A 22,022-nucleotide genomic window follows, 5' to 3' on the forward strand; every position below is an offset into this window, starting at 1 on the left:
GAATAACACATACTTAAGCAAATAGTAATATATTGACTAAGATTTTGAAATTCATTTATTTGTTCGTCACTCATTCTGAAATGCTGAAGTCAAATTTATAAAGACAAGTATGTATGTACATATGTACATATATAAAAATTCACAAACAGAATAAATGTCGCAATATAAAAAAAAAGTTTATATGCATCTAAGTTGAAAAATACCAATGACCAAAAAGTTGTTAAGCAATTCATAAACCATTAACCAAATTTATTTTCTTGGTGGCTCGTACGCTACCGGATTGCACTGATTTCATGGCACCAAAAATACCTACAATAATATTTAGCACACTTCTGCAACTTAAAACCTGATTTTTTGCGAAAAGTGTTTCATGTTATGCACAGTACAATGGAATACAAGCAGCAAAATAAGTCGAAAATGATCACTAGCACATTGCCGCATCTTCATGCCAACAACAATAACAAATTGTTTAACATGATCAACTTGACCGCACTAAGTCGCCCCTAAGAAGCCCAAGATACTACACCACTATGCTTTGTTATCAACGTCAACGTCAACGTCAACGCCAACGTCAACACCAATACGACCACCGACACTGCAACTGATACAATAACAACAATAGATACACCTGACTTGTGAAGTGATATCTACGGCTAGGCGTAAACCCCCTAACTCAGCCGATTGAGTTGTCGACCAACTTACCACTGCCATCACCACTACCACAACAACCACTTGAGTATAAGCGCTTGACACAACAACAACAACACATAACAAAAACTTCTCGACCGATACACATCCATACATACTCATCGTAGATTAGGCGATCAGCGAACAAGCGATCGGATCGAGCAACAATAGAAGAGCGTTCCGAATTAGCAGCAATCATTAAGCGTATGTATGTATGCATGTACCAACAAGAACTACAAATTCTACACAACATTCGAGAATACAAACACACACACACACATACTCGTACATTTGTATGTATGCATGTATGTATGTATGCTGGCTCAGGCACACAACTATTAAAACATTAAAAGACAGCACATTTGAATTGTCTTTAAAATTCGGTGTAATTATTTCTAGGTAAACTGTTTGTCTACTGGCTTCATACAGTCAACAACGAACGCACTCTGATCGGCGGCAAACGACGACGACGACGACCACCAGTGCGAATGAGTACTTATTTTCTAAATTCATAGATTCTTTTAAGTTTTGATAAGTGACGTAGTACGTGTTCGATACGCGACGACGTTTTATTATCCTTGCGCGTTGAAAAAGTTTGCAGCAAAGCGGATAAAAGGTGCGGTGTGTCAACGAAAAATAAATGTAAAATTAAGTAAATTGTTACAAACAAAAAACTATTTATTTAAAACATATAGATAAAAAAATACTCTCAAGAACATTGTGAAAGAGGAAAGCGCGTACGTACCTTTTGTGAAATTCATAGTTGTGAATTTTGCAAAACAAAAGGATTACGAGATTTAAGATAATAAGTTAAGGTGAGAGAATATAAACAATAAACATTTATGGATATTAAATAAGTTAGTGTCGATAATTTGAAAACGAACAGTGGAACTTATGAAACAAAAAAAACAAAGAGACATTATGTGCTAAATAGAAAAGTGAGATTGAATTGAAAATAAACATTATTGACTATAAAAGGAAAAGAACTGCGAAATAGTGGTTAGCAATTCGGCAAAGCATTATAAAAATAAAAAAAATAAAAAAATGTTATTGAGGGTATTCACGAGCTGTCATAACTCTCATGTTGTTGTTATAAAGTTATGCGTTTTGAAGGGTTTGAAAATGTTTTGTAGCTACTGTGAATCACCCAAAAATATTTTTGGCCTTTAAAAATGTATGACATTATGACAATATCATTAGCTACGACACACGGTGAATCCCTTAAATATATTATTTTGTGAAAATCAGACGAGGTATTCAAGTGAATACAAGAGTTCAATGTTGTGTCAGGTCTTACAATAAAAAGTTAGCTTTTTTAGAGATAGCTTTAAATGAAAATTATCTGCATTATAATAGCTTGATACCAAATTGAAATTCCCGATTTCGATTTAAAATTTTAACTTTTGACACGATTGGTCTCGATTTGAATTCCACTTTCAGTTACGCTGCGGCTTACAATTTAAAATATAACTTGAATATTAACTTGGTTTTGAGGAATATTTATTTTTATTTTTTTATCGGCCATTAATTATTTTGTTCAAAAATCATTCCCAGTAAGAAAAGTTTGGAGCCACAATCTTGATATTGAAATAAAATTTCAATTTCTTCTATGGCCAATTTGAGAAAAATAACGGAATTTCAGCTGGAATCAGGATTGGTGTCCAAACTTCACGATTCTGGTTGAGTGGAAACTCATTTTAGACATTTAAGTTTTTAGATAACATAGAGTATATATATGTATATAGCTTTGCGTGAAATATGGAATATTTTGGATATAATATTTTCTAAATCGCGGTCATGGTTAGATCGAAAATGACAGTGGGTCAAAATAAGCATCCTCACAAATAATTATTATTTTGCTGTGTGTAGCAAAGTTCTGAGGTTGTTTACTTTTGCTTTGAAAGCAATAATGGCAACAATATGCAAATTTAGAAATATGTCATGCCATTAAAAAAACCTGGATAATTTGTTACCTAATTGTTAACGCCTGTATTGATATTTGGTAGTTATTATTTAATTTATTTAGTTTAAAATAGAAAAAACTCTAGAACATGATTTCTGTATGGATTTAAAAATTTAAATTTTTGTTATTTTTTCGAAAGTCGATAAGTTAAAATTTTTTTATTTCTCAGGTACTGTTTTCTTGGAGCTTTAGAGAATTTTTCTGGTAAGGTTCTTGGAACTTTTCTGGACTCTTAAAAAAATTTTCGATATCTTTTGGAATTATAAAATCTAGAAAAATTAAAAAAAAAATCTATACATAAAAAAATATTGTTTTTTTGATTTTTTTTTTTTTAATTAAGTACTATAAATACTTTTTTTTTTAGAAAATTTATTAAAAAATGTATGTCTACTACATTAATTTCTTTCAATTGGTTTAAAAAAGAGACATTTATTAAACTCACCATTGAAAAATAAAAATAATAATTTATTTTCAGAAAAAAAATTAATTTTGGACCAACATTTTTTCGTCGTCGAAAAACAATTTTTGTAGAAAAGAAATTTTGAAATATAACAATTTGATTTTTATTTTTATGAAAAATTATGAGATTGATATATTTCTTTAACAAATTGAAAAAAATTAATTTTTGTACACATTTTTAAAGATAATTATTATTTTTTGATATCAGAATTTAATTACAATTTACAATACAAATCCTGAGTTTTTTTTACCAATTCTCTATAGGCTGAGGAGTGTTTAATAACCTAAACTAAGAGTGGGAAAACGCTAGGCTTTGGCCTATTTTATATATTTGTATATGCTTGTAAAAATATACATATTTAGAATTTGAGAAGAACTTTATACTATGTAACTTATCAAATACTTACATATGTATGTACATTTCGCAATGTTTTTATTTTATTTAAGACCTCTAATTAAATGTGTATAATAAAATGGTTCACTCAAATAAATGCACACATAGCGTTACGCTAGGAGGGAATGCATAAGTAAGTACCATTAGGAAATTATTATAAGACCAAAATTAAGGCTTCTCTAACAACACAGTTTTCATATTAAGTAACCAGATGATTTCATTCTCTGCCAACAGTGGTAGAACAGAGACGAGTTTTAACTTACCGGCAAAAAGGGACAGAGTTGCACTATATTTAATTAGTCAAATGCCAAGTCCAAATATCAAATAAAATTGATCTCTGAATTGAGAGATGTATCAAATTTTAGGTGAGGTTAGGTTGCGGTGATTGCTACTCCGCACATTCCGACAGAGAGACAATGTGATGCCATTATTTACGAGCTCGTTTGATAGAACCATCGCATAACCTTAACGTATGGTTGAAGGTCGCGGATGTCCACAGACTCGAGCTCAGCTAAACACCGTCCGGCTAGAATTAATTGAGTTTCTACCCTCGCAAGCTTTCCTGCCGCGTTGTTTCCCGGTATTGCACTGTGCCCGGGTACCCATACCACGTTAATGCAAACTTTCGTGGCAAGCTCTTTAAGGTTCTTCTGATGAGTTTCTCGCACTGTGAGGATTTACATAATTGCTGCTTGGATTGTAGAGAAATTTCGCCTCTATTACAGCTGGTCTCCCTTATTGCTGTTAATTCGGCATGTGCATATCGCGCATCAGATCTAAAGAGCGATAAATTAAAAAAAATGTTGTACGATTTCTTTTCATAAAGAAATTCATAGAACTTGCCTACAATGAATGCAAATATTTTTTTCTTCATGAGATCGGATTTTTGAGTTAACTCACTATAGATATATGTAGTTGTGCGATATGCTAGTGTTGCCAGATAATGGCGTTATCTGCTATGAAAACCATGTTATTAATGAGCCTCAATTTTGGTCTTATAATTATTTCATGCATTGTTATTGTATTCCCATTTATTCACACTCTCATTTCACAATCTAAACATCGGGTTGACATATATTTTTGCATTCCAGAAAAACAAAAATCGGAATGTAAAAATTATTTAAGAATGCACGTCGGTTTTTATTTGTATATATGTATGTATGCCACAAAAAATTAATACATAAATTGCAAAATTTAATTTTACAACTCAGCCTTTTCCAATTCAAATTAGATTACAGAAAAGAAACGAAACAAAAGTAGAGCAAAAATCATGATAATAAAACGGCTTCAAAATGCAAAAATCTAATGCGCCATTTCAAATTACCATTACATTTCTGAAAGTTATGAATGCATATGTATGTCGTACGAATAATGCATAATGCATTTATGGCTCACATGTTTTTTTCCATAGAAGACTGCACTACTTACTGATCCTTAGTGTTATACTGCAAAATTGCATTAAATTGCATGCATCATACATACGTACTTTTATTCAGAATTTCATTAACACAGAAAATTTTGTAACAATGTTTCGTTGCTTTGTATTTAGAAATTTTTTGACCGATGTCTGACCGCAATACATTTACTAGCGCTAATGCATGCATATTTATGTATTTTATGCCAGTTTGCAAATATGTAGGCTGCACCTTTGGGTCTTGTTCTAAGTGCATACATATATTGGCGTGACTTAGTAGTAGTGCACTCATAGATACATATGCATGCATGCATGTATGTATGTATGTTGAAATTGCATAGTGCATAAGTAAATAGCAAGTAAGTTTTTTTGCATAGCTAGTGACTTAGAAATGCATGTAAACTTTTGAAACTTTAATCTGAATGCTATAACCTTACACTTACAAAGGAAGACCACATTGTTAAGCTAGTTGTTAGTCCTTTGGTACACGACCGGCAGATTCTTTAATTCTTATCGGTCCATAAATCTCTGACTGAATAGTAGCGTATGCATATATTGAGGAAAATTTTTATATAAAGTATAATTAAGTATTCAGATGTGTAGCAACCTCAGTAGGCCACTGGTCCTTAGGCAAACAACAACAACAATACTACCTTCTTAGGTGACCAGCGTATGCGAGGTTACGGTTGGAGAATTACTTTGGCTCTGACATCGTTAATAGTAGGCTCGAGGAGCTCTTGAGCATTGAGATTAGCCGAATTTGTATGAAAGTAATCGGTTCGAGGGTACTGGGTGCAGTTCCGAATGTGATATCGGACCATCTCCTAACCAAGGATTGGAAAAACTTTTTTTAAATTGCAAAAGTTCTAAAAAATTGTGACTTTTACAAGCCATGATTCAGCGAATTTATGGAATATGAATCACATGAATCAGTTTCAATGATGTACATTCATTTTTTTCATTTAGAAAATTCCTAGGTGTGAGAGCCCAACATTTTAACCTTTTTCTTATCTATTAGGAGACTAGAAGGTTTGGCAATAAATAATTCGTTTTTGATGCTATTCAATATTTAAAGCCGTCTTATGCTGAATTTCCACAAGGCATTAAATGACCACATTTTTAAAAATTATGTTGACCATTAAAACATACCAGTGGCATTAGGTTTGGTTAGGTTAGGGTATTTGAGAAAGGAAAAACCAATTTTTGTTTCCGTGTTTTCATAGAATTAAAATTCCTACTTTTTAACCCTAGAACGCTAAAAATAAAAAAAAGAATTGTTTATAATATATATATATTATATTTGGCGATTTTTATTCGTTTGTCATGTTTTTGTTTGTTAAAAAGCACTATGTAGAAATATTGAATAAGCAATATGTAAGAAATATAATACAAACTTGACAGAATCATGACTTCATATTTCATAAATAAAATTTCTAAAGTTTTCTAGTTATATACATACATACATATCGGAAGTAATGTACATCGTAGCATATAACTGTAATTAATGATTTTTCATCAATACAAAGGGCTTAGAATATTCTTATTCCTTAATTATTCTTGTTTGTTAGATAAATAGCACTCATGTCGGCACCACCGATTGCGGCAATAACTAGTTTTGAGTGTTTCAATAGACTGGTAACTCAAAAATAAATACAAATAACAATGGCAATAATAAGGAAACCCTCCAAAAGAATATTTTAACTTCCTACTTGACCACAATAATGAACTGAGGAAGCATACCAGTAGAATGGTGTGCGGGCGTGGGTATTGCGTGCCTTTATGTCAGACACGATATGTATGTGTGTACATACTATGTATTGGCATGCCGCTTAGCTACATTGAGCTTAGTCAATTGAGCTTTTGTAATTTACCGACATACATATGTACAATATTGCTTGCATACCTAGCTACTTAATTCCCTTGTTAGTACTCGTATCTATATGGATTGTAGAACCTGAAGTATGCTCTTTATTTTGTTGTTTTTTGTTAGAATTAAGATCACGTATGGTTAGCAAAGTAAGAGAAAACTTATGAATTATTCCAAGTTTTGCAGACCATAAGTGGAATATTAAAAATTAAAAAACAAAAAAAAAAAATTAAATTTATACATATGTACATGGGTATGTATGCACATATTTATGTGCATATGTAGTATGAAAAATTATTTTCAAAGAATAAAAAAAAATATAGCAAAGCAAGCAGCTAACACGCACGTCAACCGAATGAATCGATCAAATTGATTATTCACAATATGCACGCCAATCGATTTGCCTTATTGCATATTGATTTTTTGCGCGATTGGTATCGATTTGGGATGACCGCGCATTACTTACATACATGCATTACGTATGTACATACAAACAAACTTAAATGTCGGCATACATTTGAACGCATCATGCATCCCTGTCAGCATTTTCTATCGCGGAAGTCAGTAATTCGTTACGACATTTCTGTGAAAATCATCGCCGCTGATGTCGATATTTTTTCAAATTCTTATTCGCTGTCGGAAGAAACTATTTAGATAGGACTGAAAGTAACTTGTATGATAAGGTCAGAAGAGTTAAAGAAGATTCTTTGGAAAGTTAAATATTTTTTTTTATTAAGGTTTAGGGGAAATTCGGGATACCTTTGAACTTGCAATCACAGCCGCTGAGTTACTTACGCCATTTTCATCATTCTGTTTTCCGATAGATTACAGGCTCAAATGCACACACATTTCTCGAAATTTAAACTAAATATTAAGAAAAAAAAATATTGAGAAATGTACAGTAAATGGACATTAAAATAATAAATCAGTTAACACCTCATCTTAATATTTGAATTTATTAAAATTGAAAAAACTTCCAGAGATTTGGTTAATTTTCGAAGCAGCAAAGCGTAATAATAATCGTACGTAAATCTGTTAAGAAGATAGCAAAACGATAGAAGTGTTTTTTTGCTTTTGTGAAATGAGCTACGATTTCCTTACTAATTTCCAATTGTGACGAAGTTGTAACATCGTAGCAATAAGCGATAAAATTATCCTCCAATTGCTGGCAGGGTATGTATGTATACAGTGGCGGGAAAATAAATAGGCACGCGACATTTTAACAAGTTTCGGATATTGTGCTTGTTAAAATGTCGCGTTCCTATTTGTTTGCCCGCCATTGTACGTACATACAGTATCTGCTCATTGAATAATGACCGATAGATTTGTTTAATGAATATGTAGCAAGGTATTCATTTCTAATTTTGTTTGTTTGGTTTGGAATTTTGCTTTGCAGAATTTTTTATAATTTCGTAAAAAGTATGATGTTTCAGAATTTAGACTAAGTAGTTTTATAGCCCATTAAATTCTAGTATATTAAAGAGCAAATTTTAAGTTGCTGAAAAATCGCACTGACATTTGATATATGATTTCTGACTGTATCACGCCTTTGTTCATAAACAAAACTCGAATGTACTTTGTGTGGAAGAAAATTGTGAACTGAAGATTGTGAAAACTCTGTTTAAAAAGTTGAAAATTTAAATGCAACTTTGCGGATTTTTTATTACATATTTTCAAACCCAAATTTTATGCTTTGTGCAAAATTATAAAAATTCCGCAAAATATCAGCAAAATTTTAACCAAATAACCAAAATTTTAAATCAAAGCGAGATACATATTTATTAAACAAAACAAACATCGGTCATTATTCAATGTGTGGATACTGTATAATACATGTTCATAAGTATGTACGAACATTCAAGCGGAACCAAAGTATAAAGCCAGCTTAAAAAAAGCAGCAAATCCATACAACGAAATTAGTATGTTTGGCATGCGCATGCGCAAATGCGTGCGACTCTTCAAGCGCCTTGTCGGTGTTGGTGTTGCTGTCGATGGCGGCGGTATCGTTGTCAGTGACAATGGCAGTGGCACAGGTTGTCCCTATATCGCATTGGCGTTGACTTATTACAGTGACGCCTATAGTTTTCGTACACACATACTTACGTACTATGAACAAACATTATTGCGTCTCTATGGTGTCATTATGCGGGGTGATTGGAGTGGGAGTGCTGTTGAGGAGAGCCTGTTGACGCTTGCTAAAAAATTAAAAAAAAAAATACGCTTAGAACAGTGTCTATTATTCTACAATTATTGTACTCAAACAAATTGAATGGTATTTGAGAGTGCGTGTTGTGAATGAATAAATAAGATATGTATATAGATAGATATGTACATATGTGGCATCATAGATGTGCTCAAATGTGTACTTATGTATATGTATGTACATATGTATGTATCCATATGAAAGTTCAGTTTTGAGCTGAAATGAAAATCAATAAATAGCAATAAAGTATTCTTGTCGAATTATTGCTTAAAATTTAGTATTATTTATATCAACATACACACCGATGTACATACATATGTACATATATACTACATACAAAATAAACATGTGCGAAAAATTTCGATTTCATTTACTAATTTTCATAATCTGTTTTTTTCTTGGTAGTAAATTTTCATTCTGATCACGAAAAAGAAAACGATATAAGGTTTATAAAAAATCAGTGTTGGATTTCAAGCCATAAATGAGTGGTCCTAAAACTTTGAATCGTTAAATTTTCATACCGGTGAATCATATTTCCGTAATAAAAAGTTGCCCTAATATGAACAGTGACTCTGCCTTTAGTGTTTGGACTATATAAGGAATCTCGAAAAATTCTGAAAAAAAATCCCAAAAAATAACGAAAAAAAACCCGAAACTACCGAAAATTAGAGCCCGAACCATCCCTTTAAGCCTCAAAAAAATCCACAAAGGTCCCCTTAGTTCCCGAATAAGCCGTAAAAAATCATGAAGCGCTCCAAAAACACTGAAAAGTTAATTTTTGGCAAGAAAAAACGTATAATTTTAAATCATAGACTGTTTATTTATTCAAAAAATAAAATAAAAATTCAACTTTAATTTTCATATTTTTATTTTAATAACAAAAAACCCAATTTAAAAAAATAACTGGTAAAGTAATACTGGCAGTCGAATATGAAAATGGGGCAAACGACCCTGTTCGTCTTTCTAGTGTTAAATAGTCTCGAAAAAATTCGAAAAGTTACGAAGCATTTCATTTTATTATGGATGCCTTAAATTGCCTACTATTTTTTGTTCGTAAACGTTACCACTTTTTTTAGCTTTGCAAATTAAAAAAGCAAAAAATTGTGGACATTTTTTTTCTCCTCACTGGTTGGTTACTTCTAACCAAATGCATCTGTAAATGGTTCTACCGTCAAAAAGTAATGACGTGATCAGCCATGAGTTTGGTTCGGCCATCGGTTTTCTTGTTTATTCTCTTCTGTATGCCAACTAATTCGGCGTTCCACTACCGCTTATGTCCCAAATCATGAGATCTTAGTTCACAACTGATTTCAGTAATAAAAATTCAGCTAAAAATACCTGGTGAGCTGCAGGGTGCAGTTATAGGTTTTGGAAAAACTGAAGAACTTTGGTAAGACTCAATGTTACTATGATTACAAAAACCAGCTTTGTTGTAATCTCTTTTAAAATTGGCTTCCTACAGTGGTCCAAGAATGGACTAATAAAAAGAATAAAAGCTTAAACAGATAGCAGCGTTGAACCGGATTAACTCGGACTTAATCCGGATCAGCTGCAGTTAATTCCTGAGTTGATCCGGTTCAACGCAGCCGTCTGTTGATGCTTTAAGACACGAATGCGGTATGGTACATATGAAAGGAGAAGAGCTCTAGAATGTTGGACCACTTTTTGCAAGTTGATGTAAATTATTGGGAAAATGTCGTATAAACTACATTTATCATTAATATTGTCTTCAAGAGCCTATAGTATGGTGCATATTTTTGTGGCAAGTTTTAAACCACTATTTCTACCTTTGTGCATCTTTTTTTTTAGCGTTTTTTGGGTTAAATCTAGTTGTAAATGAATTACAAAATGGCCACCTCCACAAAATGGACGTTTGCATTTATCTTTTTTGTTTTCAATCCCCTCAGGATGGGTATCAAATGAAAGAGTTTGACTAGTAGAACATAGCGCATTTCAGTCCAGGGATACATACATACATACAAGCTCTGGATTGGAATGACAGTATATTCTACAATTGGCTATTTAGTTGCTGGATTGGGGATTTTTACCGGAATATTTTGCATTCCATTGTGCATTGTTGAGATTATCTCAGTTCCAAACTGGCCCGCTCGTTGGGTTCGTTGAGTTGTCATGCACTGAAATAATACATACCCAGTGGGAAAAGTATCTAGTAATGCATTACATGCGAGATAAATACTGTAATGATTTTCTTATGAGTTTTAGATTCCATTACTGATTAGTATTCTAATGTATACAAAAAGTCTCAAAAAATGCATATTAAATCGCATAAATTCCTCGATTTCTAGGTAATACAAAATTAAGTTCCCCACTTTTCTTGAAACAGCGCCGTGGGGAAAAATGCTGTTTTACTGTTAATTTTTTCGATTATCATACATTTTGCCACAGTCGGCTATCCTGTGAAATTGAAGTTCATATAAGCTAACGCCTACATTTGTTCCGGCCCTATATTCCATGCGCTTTGCCCAATGATTTATGTATGTATATTCGCTCAACAAACTAAGATATTCACGTAAGCGTAAACTGTAATAAATGCCATTCCAAAATTTTGTAATTTTAATTTAGTTAGATTTGCTATGCCAAAATTATTACAAATTTTGCAACTTAACTAATTCTCGCTTGAAGTATTAACCTTAGTTACTGCCAATTAAAAAGTTCATGACTAATTGACAATTTTTTAAATGGAGCCATTCAAATAAATTGTATTAAGATTAGTGAAAGGCTGACGTTAAAAAATAATTAAATTTTCTAAAACCTTTTTGTAACTTCTTTAACTCCAAATTCCATTTCCATTTTCTGTATAATGCAACCAAAGCGCTATCCAAAATTGAGAGACATAAAATATTTAAATGAGGAAAAACTATGTTAAATGCTTTTTGTTAAAGAACAAAAAAAAAATAATAACAATTAAAACCAAAGTATTAATTTAAACATCTACGAGCGTACATACATATATATATACGAACAGCGGTATGTTTGCATATACATATACATACATACTATATGTAGGCTAACCAGTTGCGCTTCGCCAAAAAAATTAAAGTTGCCAGGCAACATTTAGTACCGAATCGAATCGAATAATTAGATAAATATAAAAAGAAAAATAAAGTGAAGAATGGCAAATGGAACAAGCACAACGGCGGGAGCAACCAAAAAAGAAAACTGAAAGTTTAAGTATTATTCTTCATTGCATAAAGTGGATTAACCTGCGCTCTATGCGACGCCGCGGCGATGATGGGGTGCACAGGTCGACAGAGCGGCAAAATTGCCAACAGTCTGACTGGTTCTCAAAGCATGAATATACTATGTACATATATGCAAGTACTTTGAGCTGCGAGAAAAAATGTTTCAATAAAAATATTCTATACAAATATGCACTTATACATATACATATGTATGTGTATGTACTTGGCCTACAAAATAGTGCCAATAATTTTGCGCGCACATACGCATATACTGAGCCGGATTTATGCACAGGCTACATAGGCGCCAGCCTAGGGGCCCGCACCACAAAGGGGCGTGCGTCACATGAAAAAAAAAAAATAAAATAAGTGAAAAATTATATACATATTTAAAATTTTTAAGAAACGTAAATGGCACTGAAGGCGATCGATCAAATAAATTTTAAATTTTTAGTTCATTTTCTACCCTAATCGAAGGGCATTCACATTGTAGTAAAACATAATAGGGGTATTCTCTGAGTCTTGCAAAGCCCTTGCACGGTGCACGGATTGCACGGTTTGCAAAGCTGTCCCATACGAAAACCGGTTTTTACCGTGCAATCCGTGCAATTTGTGCACCATGCAAGGGCTTTGCAAGACTCAGAGAATACCCCTAATATAAGTACTAAATAGCTGATTTAGTTAAGTAAGCAAAAGAAAACGCGTCGTTTCGTCGAGTCGACGGCAGGCAAATGGAGTGAGTACGCGTGCCACCGGCTTGGCCATAGGGGTCAGAATGATACCACCGACTCCTTTGTGTCGCAGTGGTGTTCGCCTCGCTCGTCAAAACAGTGAATTTGTCAATATACAACTTCACAATAAGAAACGTAGTTAATTTTTTTTTATTTTAAAAGTATATGATTTATACAAAGTATATATGAAGAAAAAATTCAAAACGTGGCTGTGGTGCAAGTTACTGCCATACCTAAACAAAAGCGTTGAGTGGGGCGTTTTCTGGCGTTTACCTTAGGAAAAACAGTTTTGTCCTAAATTCGGGTTTGGCCAGTAACATATATATTTTTTCTTTTTAAGACAGTAAAATCTAAAAATTGAAATAGAAAAATAAATAAATTAATTCAAAGAAGAAAATTAACAACAAAAATTATTTTGATTTTTAAAAGAAAATCGAAAACTTAAAAAAAAATTTTATATATGAACTTAATGATAAAATGACTTTCAGGCCCATAAAAAAATATGGTTTATTCTCTTTGCATACACTGCGAAAAATTCTGTGTGTAAATATTTTTTCGGCCGTATACGTATGTGGAAAATTATTATTTTTTTTTACATTCAATACCGCTCCTACTATGTAAAACAAAAAAGTATAACATGGTTTAAAATTTACAAAGCATTTATTTTTAGATTTTATAGAAAAATCGAATCGTAATTTTTACCTGTAAGGTTAGGTCATGTTTACAATTAAAAAAACTAAAATATGGAGAATGCCCGTGGCCCGCAACACGAAAAGCGCCTATGGGCCCATAGATGCTAAATGCGGCACTGCGCACATACATATTTGTGTATGTATTTAAAAAAAATAAGTTTGTTTGGCTATCTATAAGGGGTACATATTTACATATATTACATTTTATTAAGACACATTTGAAAATTTGCTGTGGCCTAAAATCTTTAGAAACTGCGCCTATTTCAATTTTGGATAGGAAAACCGCCATTTCGTATTTTTCAAAAGCAAATATATAATATGTACATAAGGGTGCGTCACTCTCCAAACAGAAAAAACGGCACTGCTATATTTATGACTTCCGCCCAAAATATTTCCGAAAAATATGAGGATTTAGATGAGCCTGGCCGATTTGAAAAACTTGCAAATATAGATTTTTTTTTAAATAAAATAAGTTTTTAATATATTTTTACCAAAAATTCACCGCATATTAGAGAATAGTTTAAGCTTAAAAGGTCTGCATAAAAATATTTAAAAACTTTATTAACGGCATCAAAGAAGTGAGATTTTTGGAGGTACTTTTAAACGACCCAGCTCATGTACACCTTAATACTTTTCGGAAATATTTTGGCGAACGTCTTAGAATATAATAAATACTACAATTTCGCTGGAAAAATTGCAACTTTTTTTTGATGTGACACCCTAATGTACATACATATATCCCAAGTAGTTCGGCCTGCCGCATCACCCTGTACATAAACACTTTTAGTTACTCATACTCAAATGCCGCAGATGCATTATCAGTGTCTACATCCAACTTACATTGAAGTTATGCTGCACTTGCAACAGCTGCAAAGCAACTATGTATGTGTGGACTTACACACATACAGCGTGCCAAACAAAGCCATGTTAGCAGCTACCAAACGCGCCATTCAAGGTTGGGACAGAGCAATGTGCGCAAATTACCAACCGCAACAGCATTCAATGTCAAGTCCGTCAATTCCTAGCGTAGCCGCTTGGCGCTGCCAACAAAGTGCAAGTTTTCAAGTTTCACACAGCCAAAGCACGTCTCAGCATCTCTTTAATTTATGCAAATGCGGTTAAGTTGGCATTTTAAATAAAAGATTTTTCACTTGAAATTAAATTTTAAAATTCAATACTTATTGTTGCAGGTTTTTCGATAGTAAAGCGCACATTTTGGGGGTTCATTTCAGTTTCGTAACTTCTTTGAATTTCAAGTTTTGTATTATGTATTAAAAGAGTATTTAATTTTATTCTTAGATACTTATTTATTAAGCAGTCAAACTTCTTCGCCTATAAGTATTAAATTCCAAATTATCTTTGCCGCTTAAATAAAGGAGTTATAATAGCCGTGTTTTATTTGTCCAGAAATTTAAGCTATTAGCTTATTTTGTATGGAGGACTTACCCAACATAATTATATCGGCTTATGAAAAGCTATCTTGGCTTGTATATTGAACAAGAGGCATTGCCATTCAGCATCAGAAATTTTCTCCTTCAGCCAATCAGAAAGAGGCAAAAACTTACTTTGACACTAATTGCAGTCAAACAACTGTCAAAATTAGGCTAACATAGGAAATAAGCTAATTTCGTTTTATTTGACCAAGATTTAGCTATTTGCTTGTGATGGTTGAATAAAACATGCCTATTATAAGAACTAATACCTAATCAATGTATGGGATATACCGATATTGTTCGCTTCTAATAAATGATTAATATTTAAATACATTTAGTTCTAGTCGAACATTTCGTTCAAACAAAAAACAATCGGAGGTGACTAAATCGACTCAGCTCGTTGCCCTGATTATTCTTCTTTTTGACTATGCAAAATCAGACGTTCTAATTAATAATCTATTGTTTTTGCTGTCGATAAAATATCTTTTCCCGAAATGTGTTAAATTGTTAAAATACCAACACGCAGCAAAAATGTTTGTATGTGAGTAGCTTAGACCGGAAGTAGCTGATTGCCAAAATCATTTTTCCAGAACTTTTATTGTTTATGTATATTTTAGGTACATTTGAATAAATAAAAATTAATACATATATGCAAATAGATAAACGCATGCTTACATATACATATGTATGTACAATAGGGTGGTCCGAAAACAGTAAAGTCGGAATTGTAACGCTCTCGCCCCCTAGGATTGTTCTATATCGAAGAAAAGTATACCCCATTTTTTTTTATTTTGAAGTCAAAAAATATTTAGAGTTGGCTCAAAGCGGTCAAAGTTTTCCATGTATTTTTATATGGGAAAAATAAAATTTTTCGTTGAAATGATATAGAATTCTTGCAAATCAATATTTTTCGATCGGAAAACCCTGCTTATCTTCAGTAGACTTTCAATAATAATACCCAATAGTTTACTTAACCATTTTTTAATACTAACGATTTTTTATTGGTCGCACCATTACGTTTTTCGGGGTTTTTGGCCAACCTGTAAATTATAGTTGCGATGAAAAAATGGCTACATAAACAATTGGGTATTATAATTGGAAAGCTCCTGTATCGAACAATCCTAGGGGGTGAGAGCATAAAAATTCCGACTTTACTTTTTCACATGCATTTTTGGACCACCCTAATGTAAAACAATAAAATACATTATTGCTATTCGACGAATCACATGTGATAGCAATTATGAAAAAAGAGTACCTACTTTAATAAAATAAACTAAACAAAAGGCAGTGAAGTGAATCCCTCAACTGCATAGATGGGTATCCGAACGCGCCTCTTTTAGCATATATGTGAGTGGGATCGACCATAAAACCATTCCAACCTAACCTAGCCCTGAAGTCTCAAAAGTTTCTACATATTTGAACCCTGCCCTGCTCCTGTCGTCAACGTGGTTTAACATGCTGGGATCCTATGAGGACTCCAAGATTTTTTTTTTAGTTTCTCTCAATTGTTTATGCTAGAACAGTGGATTATAACCTTTTGCTTTCCATATTGTAATACCTCCATGGTCCATCGGTCCATGGTGAAGTATATGTACATTTTATTTACCATCCAATATTGCAAAATATATACAATAGACTTAAAAATGAATTTTAACCCGCCGGGTAGAAAAAGTTTCCTTTTAGTCTTAATGCTTCCAATATAAAATTTGGTGGCGATCGGGAAATATTTAGTGGCAAAATGAGTTCTTTTATTCCCAATTCCATACAATGAAACTTTTCCAATTAATTTACTATGGTGCCTGATATCCATTGAAATTCCCTATTTAGAAAGTTATCAAATTCTAAAATCAGTTGAAAATTGAGAAAGCTGCAGGAATAATATTAGGCAAACAAATTAGTACAGTTTAAATATGATTACACCGTGCGCCAAAGACTACGAAATTTCAACACACGAAAAATCAGTATACTCACCAAGCGATGGGTCAGATTTAGTGAGACTGCGTTTTTAGTTTTTCTCCCTAAAGTCAGGATTTTTTCAAAGGGACTTTCAAAAATGTGATTAATTAAAAAAATTATTTAAAAAATCAGTGCAATTAGGAATACTTAATAGCATGAATACAAAATGAAAGCGAAAATTCTGTAGAATTAAGAAAATTTAAGTCTTTTGTTTCTCAAGCACGAATAGATATTGAAAAGGTCCTTTTAATTAATTTGCATTTTTTAAGCTAATAAAGTTTGATGGGCGAAATTCGAGCATGTACTCGTGTGTTATCAGTCCTTAACATAAATTTTTTTTTCAAAAATATTTATTACAAATTTTCAAGGAAATTCAGGAATAAAATTCTAAAAGGACTTTTTCAGTATCTATTCGTCCTTATGGACCAACATTTAAAAACTTTTTTAATTTTACAGAATTTTTTTCTTTACATAATATCCACAATGTTATTTTATTTTGCACGGAGTGTTTTAAATATTTTTTCAACTAATTATATCTTCAAAGGTTCAAAGTTCTTTTAAGAAAAATTACAATAATAATAAATTTTTTTGGGACTGTTTCAATTATAGTAAAACGTCAATGTCAGGATTTAATGAGGATGTTTTAAAGCTTATATTTTTCTGGTGGTTTTTCAATTGTTTCTAAAACCCTTCCGCGACCCACTAGTGGCTGCAAGAGCTACAACAAGTTCCATGGCGTATTTAAAATTACGAACCATTGAATACGGAAATACTTACGATCAATATGATTATTTAAGAATCTTCGCTTCATATCACACATACACATATCATATGTACATATGTAACTATGTATCGATGGACATTATGAATGCGATCTCAAATATAATTTTGCGAGATTTCTATAAACCAGTTCTCTCTGAATGTCAGCTTGCCTTTTAACAAGTTCAATTTTGTTTTTTTTTTGAGTATTTTATTTTAATTTATTCGTGCCCCGTATATTTTATTTATCTCTTAAGTAAATTTTATTACCTACAACAATCGGGCCAAGCCTCCTTCTGTGTAAAAGAGTGCCTGTGCCACTTAAATTGATTTATCTTAAAGTGAGTTTTTAATTGAACTAACTGAACAAGTTTATATTCGATTTCCGTTTGAATGTAAATCAACGTACGCATTAACAAAATTCAGATTTCTAAAAAAGAACTAGCAAAATTTTACGAGTTCACGTGCAACTCTCTAAACTCTTTCCAAGCGATTCAATTGAAATTGGTGTCCCTGTTGTAGCGATTTGTATTCAAAGTTTTTGTATTTTCTTCACTACATACATAAATTCTTTAAAAATGGTTTCAGTTTTATAAATTTTTTTATTTCTATCGCAACCTGACAGGAATAGCTGATGAGTTGTAGTTATTTTTGAACATTTCATTAACACATTCTATATAGTAGTAGTTATGCTTTAGATTCTTTAGAACTTATTTGGTAGTCAGCCGAAGGAAATCATAGACGCATAACTCGAATTGGTAATGACTTCAAGGCAAAAAACGTGTGGTTTGGTTGGCAACGAATTTATTTATTTATTTAGTTAGCTGCTGGAGAGAATACGAATATATTTATTCTCTAATACGAGTGTGCCGACTAAAAGAGTTGTGCGGCAAAGCGATGCGAGCGGGAGAAAAATGAGCTCATTTCAGCTATTTTTCAGCTTATATGTTTTTTAGTTTTTTTTTTTTTTTTTTTAATAAAAACCAATCATATAAATTCATCAATAGCAGTTTTCAAAAGCGACGCGCGTGCATAGTATGTTATGCAATCATTTATGTACTTATGATTTACGGGATGTGCTGAAAAAAAAAAAATTCAAATGATTTATTGCTGAAAAAGCTATTTTCGAGAGTTAAACATTTTGCTGATTGATTTATGTCTATAACATTTTAGATAAAAAAATATATTTAGTTAACTTAACTTTTAACTTTTGTTGCCTTCTGAATTTTGTATTCAAAAATCTAATCTTTTTTTTTGGGCTTTCTCTTCCCTCTTACAGATGGCTCCAAATCTGATAGGCAGCACTTTCCTTATCGCCGAAACGGCAATCACCAATAATAATAATGACGCTAACAACAACAAGCAGGCTACATTAGCTAAGAGCACCTGCAAAACAGCAACAAGCAACAATGATCGCGTACCGAATCAGGGCGAGTCAGCGGCGGCCATCAGTCGTCAAAACTCTGCCAAGCCAGTGGCGCAAACTCAGAACAAAGCAGATACGGCTACGCAGAAACCTTATAAAATGGAAATCGTTTGGTTCAATGTATTCTTATTTGTGTTATTGCATTCGAGCGCTCTCTATGGCGTATGGTTAATTTGGGCTGAGAACGCTTATCTGGAATTTGTAATTGGTGCGTTTATGATGGAGTTACATATATGTAATTTTTTTGTTTAATTTACTAAATATATATATATGCTTTCTCTTCCTCCCATCGCGTACGATAGGCTATTTTTATGCCATACTTGGCGGCTTGGGCATCACTGCCGGTGTACATCGTCTATGGTCGCATCGCGCTTACAAAGCCAAACTGCCATTACGTATATTCCTTATGCTTTGCCAATCGCTCGCGTTCCAGAACAGCATCTACGAATGGTGTCGCGATCATCGTGTGCATCATAAATTCACCGATACCAATGCGGATCCGCACAATTCGGGTCGTGGTTTCTTCTTTGCTCATATGGGTTGGTTGATGTGCAAGAAGCATTCCGATGTAAGAGAACGTGGCAAATGCATTGATATGAGCGATATTTTGGCCGATCCTGTAGTTCAGTTCCAGCGGAAGTGAGTAAAGTTAAAAGCGAAATTTTGAGTATTATTTTCGAACGAAGTGTTAATTTTACAATTAGTAGGGTTTTGAAAAAAGGGGGAAATTTAGAAAATAAAATCCGTAAATAAATTGTAAGTGTAAGTAACACTGTGCGTGAAATCGTTATCAATGATGGCAAGGGCGCCATTATCGACAGTAATAATGATAAGGATGACGGTAGATTGACGATAACTATGGCGCTTATGGCAGCGATAACAATATTGATAACGATAGTAGTTTCGATAACGATAACACAGTCGTTAGTGCCTACAATTACGATAGAGGGAATGATAGCTGCGTCGATAACGAAAAAAAATTTCGATAACGACAACAATGTCCATAACGACAACAATGTCGATAACGGTAACAATTTCGATAACGATAACAATTTCGATTTGTGACACTTTGTCCTTCCCTCTTTTCTGCCGAAAATGACTCGTTTTATACCTAACTCTCCCCTTTCTCGCTTACAGATACTACTTTGTTGTAATGCCCATTTGCTGTTTCGTCCTTCCGGCACTATTCCCCTACTTTGTGTTGGGCTCATCTCTCCAAGTTTGCTTCTTCGTTTGCTCAATGCTTCGTTATGCACTCTCGCTGCACGGCACTTGGCTGGTGAACAGCGCTGCTCACTTCTACGGCATGAGACCATACGAAAAGAACATCAGTTCGGTTGATAGCAAATTTGTGTCGATCATTGCTTTTGGCGAGGGCTGGCATAACTATCATCATGTCTTCCCATGGGACTACAAAGCGGGAGAATTGGGAGCATACAAGCACAATTGGACCACAGCTTTCTTGGATCTCATGGCACGTATTGGTAAGTCGTTAGTGATAAATGCAGAAAGCAGTAGTAGCTCAAAATATGTATACTAAAATTTTTTTTCGTTGCATTTTTTTTCTCATAGGTCAAGCTTACGATTTGAAATCGGTGTCACAGGAATTGATTCTGAAACGTTTACAGCGCACCGGTGATGGCTCACATTACTCTCTGCATGACTTAAATAACAACAATGTGAACATCAACCAGCTGGTGTCGAAACTCGATCATGAGAAAGAGGATACCATGATTTGGGGTTGGGATGATACGGATATTTCCAGCGAAGATCGTAAGGGCGCGCTTTACGAGAATAAGGAAGAATAGAAGCATTTCAGTTTACAGTGCTCGTACACAGATTCATTTTTTTGCTTTAGAATAGGACAGTATTTAATTAGTAAAATTATACTTGGTGCCTGTTTGAAGCTTCCTATTCTCATGCTACCGTTATCACACTGAACAAATTTCATTAAAAAAAAAAATCCAAAAAATACAAAAAATACGCACAACCACCAATATCTATATGTAAAAGTACGAACACCAACAACATGTTTTTATAGACGTCTTTGCAATAAGCGCATACTCAATGTACTTGGAGGAATCTACATATATGTATATACATATGTGTCCTGAGGGGGAGGGATGGAGCAGTTTGCGCACTATTTAGTAGCTGACGTGGAGGAAATAATGAGGAGAATTTCTTTCGAAAGTGAAAGGAAATGTGAAATGCAGCTAATGATGATAATGATGATGTTGAAGATGAACACAACAACAATAATTTTGAACGTACGTACTTTTAAGAGGAGGTACTATGCGGCATACATACTTTTAACGTTAAGGGAGGTAGTTCACATACAACATACAGAGTTAAGGCTAGTTCTAAGGAGATTGCTTGTATAGAGTTTTAAGAGTTTTTTTTATATTTTTATTTTCGTCTTAGAACTCAAACGCGAACGTTTGTTTATTTTTTTTTTATAAACATACGCACAATAAATGTAATGAAACGCTAGTTTTAGTTTGCTTTAAAATTATTTTGTATATTATTATATAAAGAATAACCAAAAATGTTTAGGTAAACAATAAAACAGTTTCGAAAAATAGCGACGGCCTTTTATTACTGCCTAGCTGCTGGCTTTCAACAGATGATTAACGCATTATGTTAAAATACATACAAACATATGTACATGCATATGCTTCTACAATTTTTTTTTTGGGAAAGTTTGCATAACAATAAATAATGCTCAAAGATGCATCCAACAAGAAAAGGCACTTTGCTGTATATAGCATTTTCAGTTTAAATTTAAATTTTTTCAAATTAAATGAAATCATTTTCAAACAAAGCGAAACCTTTTACAAA

The 22,022-nt window shown here is 33.0% G+C and overlaps 1 protein-coding gene across 2 annotated transcripts; it reads left to right on the forward strand.

The window, feature by feature from the left end:
* Nucleotides 1–1,087: 1,087 nt before the first annotated feature.
* LOC108371862 (stearoyl-CoA desaturase 5-like) lies at nucleotides 1,088–21,147 on the forward strand. Of its 2 annotated transcripts, none has more exons than XM_017627470.1 (5): nucleotides 1,088–1,502; nucleotides 19,038–19,392; nucleotides 19,487–19,823; nucleotides 20,322–20,668; nucleotides 20,757–21,147. In XM_017627470.1, the coding sequence occupies exons 2-5, from the start codon at nucleotides 19,038–19,040 to the stop codon at nucleotides 20,990–20,992; spliced, it is 1,275 nt and encodes a 424-aa protein (XP_017482959.1). In that variant the 5' UTR covers nucleotides 1,088–1,502; the 3' UTR covers nucleotides 20,993–21,147. The 2 variants fall into 2 exon arrangements, with proteins under 2 accessions (XP_017482959.1, XP_017482958.1); XM_017627469.1 differs by having other exon boundaries at nucleotides 1,088–1,303.
* The last annotated feature ends 875 nt before the right edge of the window (nucleotides 21,148–22,022 follow it).

The sequence above is a fragment of the Rhagoletis zephyria genome, unplaced genomic scaffold (assembly GCF_001687245.7).
Source record: "Rhagoletis zephyria isolate East Lansing unplaced genomic scaffold, Rhagoletis_zephyria_1.1 Rzeph_scaffold_05274, whole genome shotgun sequence".
In the NCBI taxonomy this organism is placed as follows: domain Eukaryota; kingdom Metazoa; phylum Arthropoda; class Insecta; order Diptera; family Tephritidae; genus Rhagoletis; species Rhagoletis zephyria.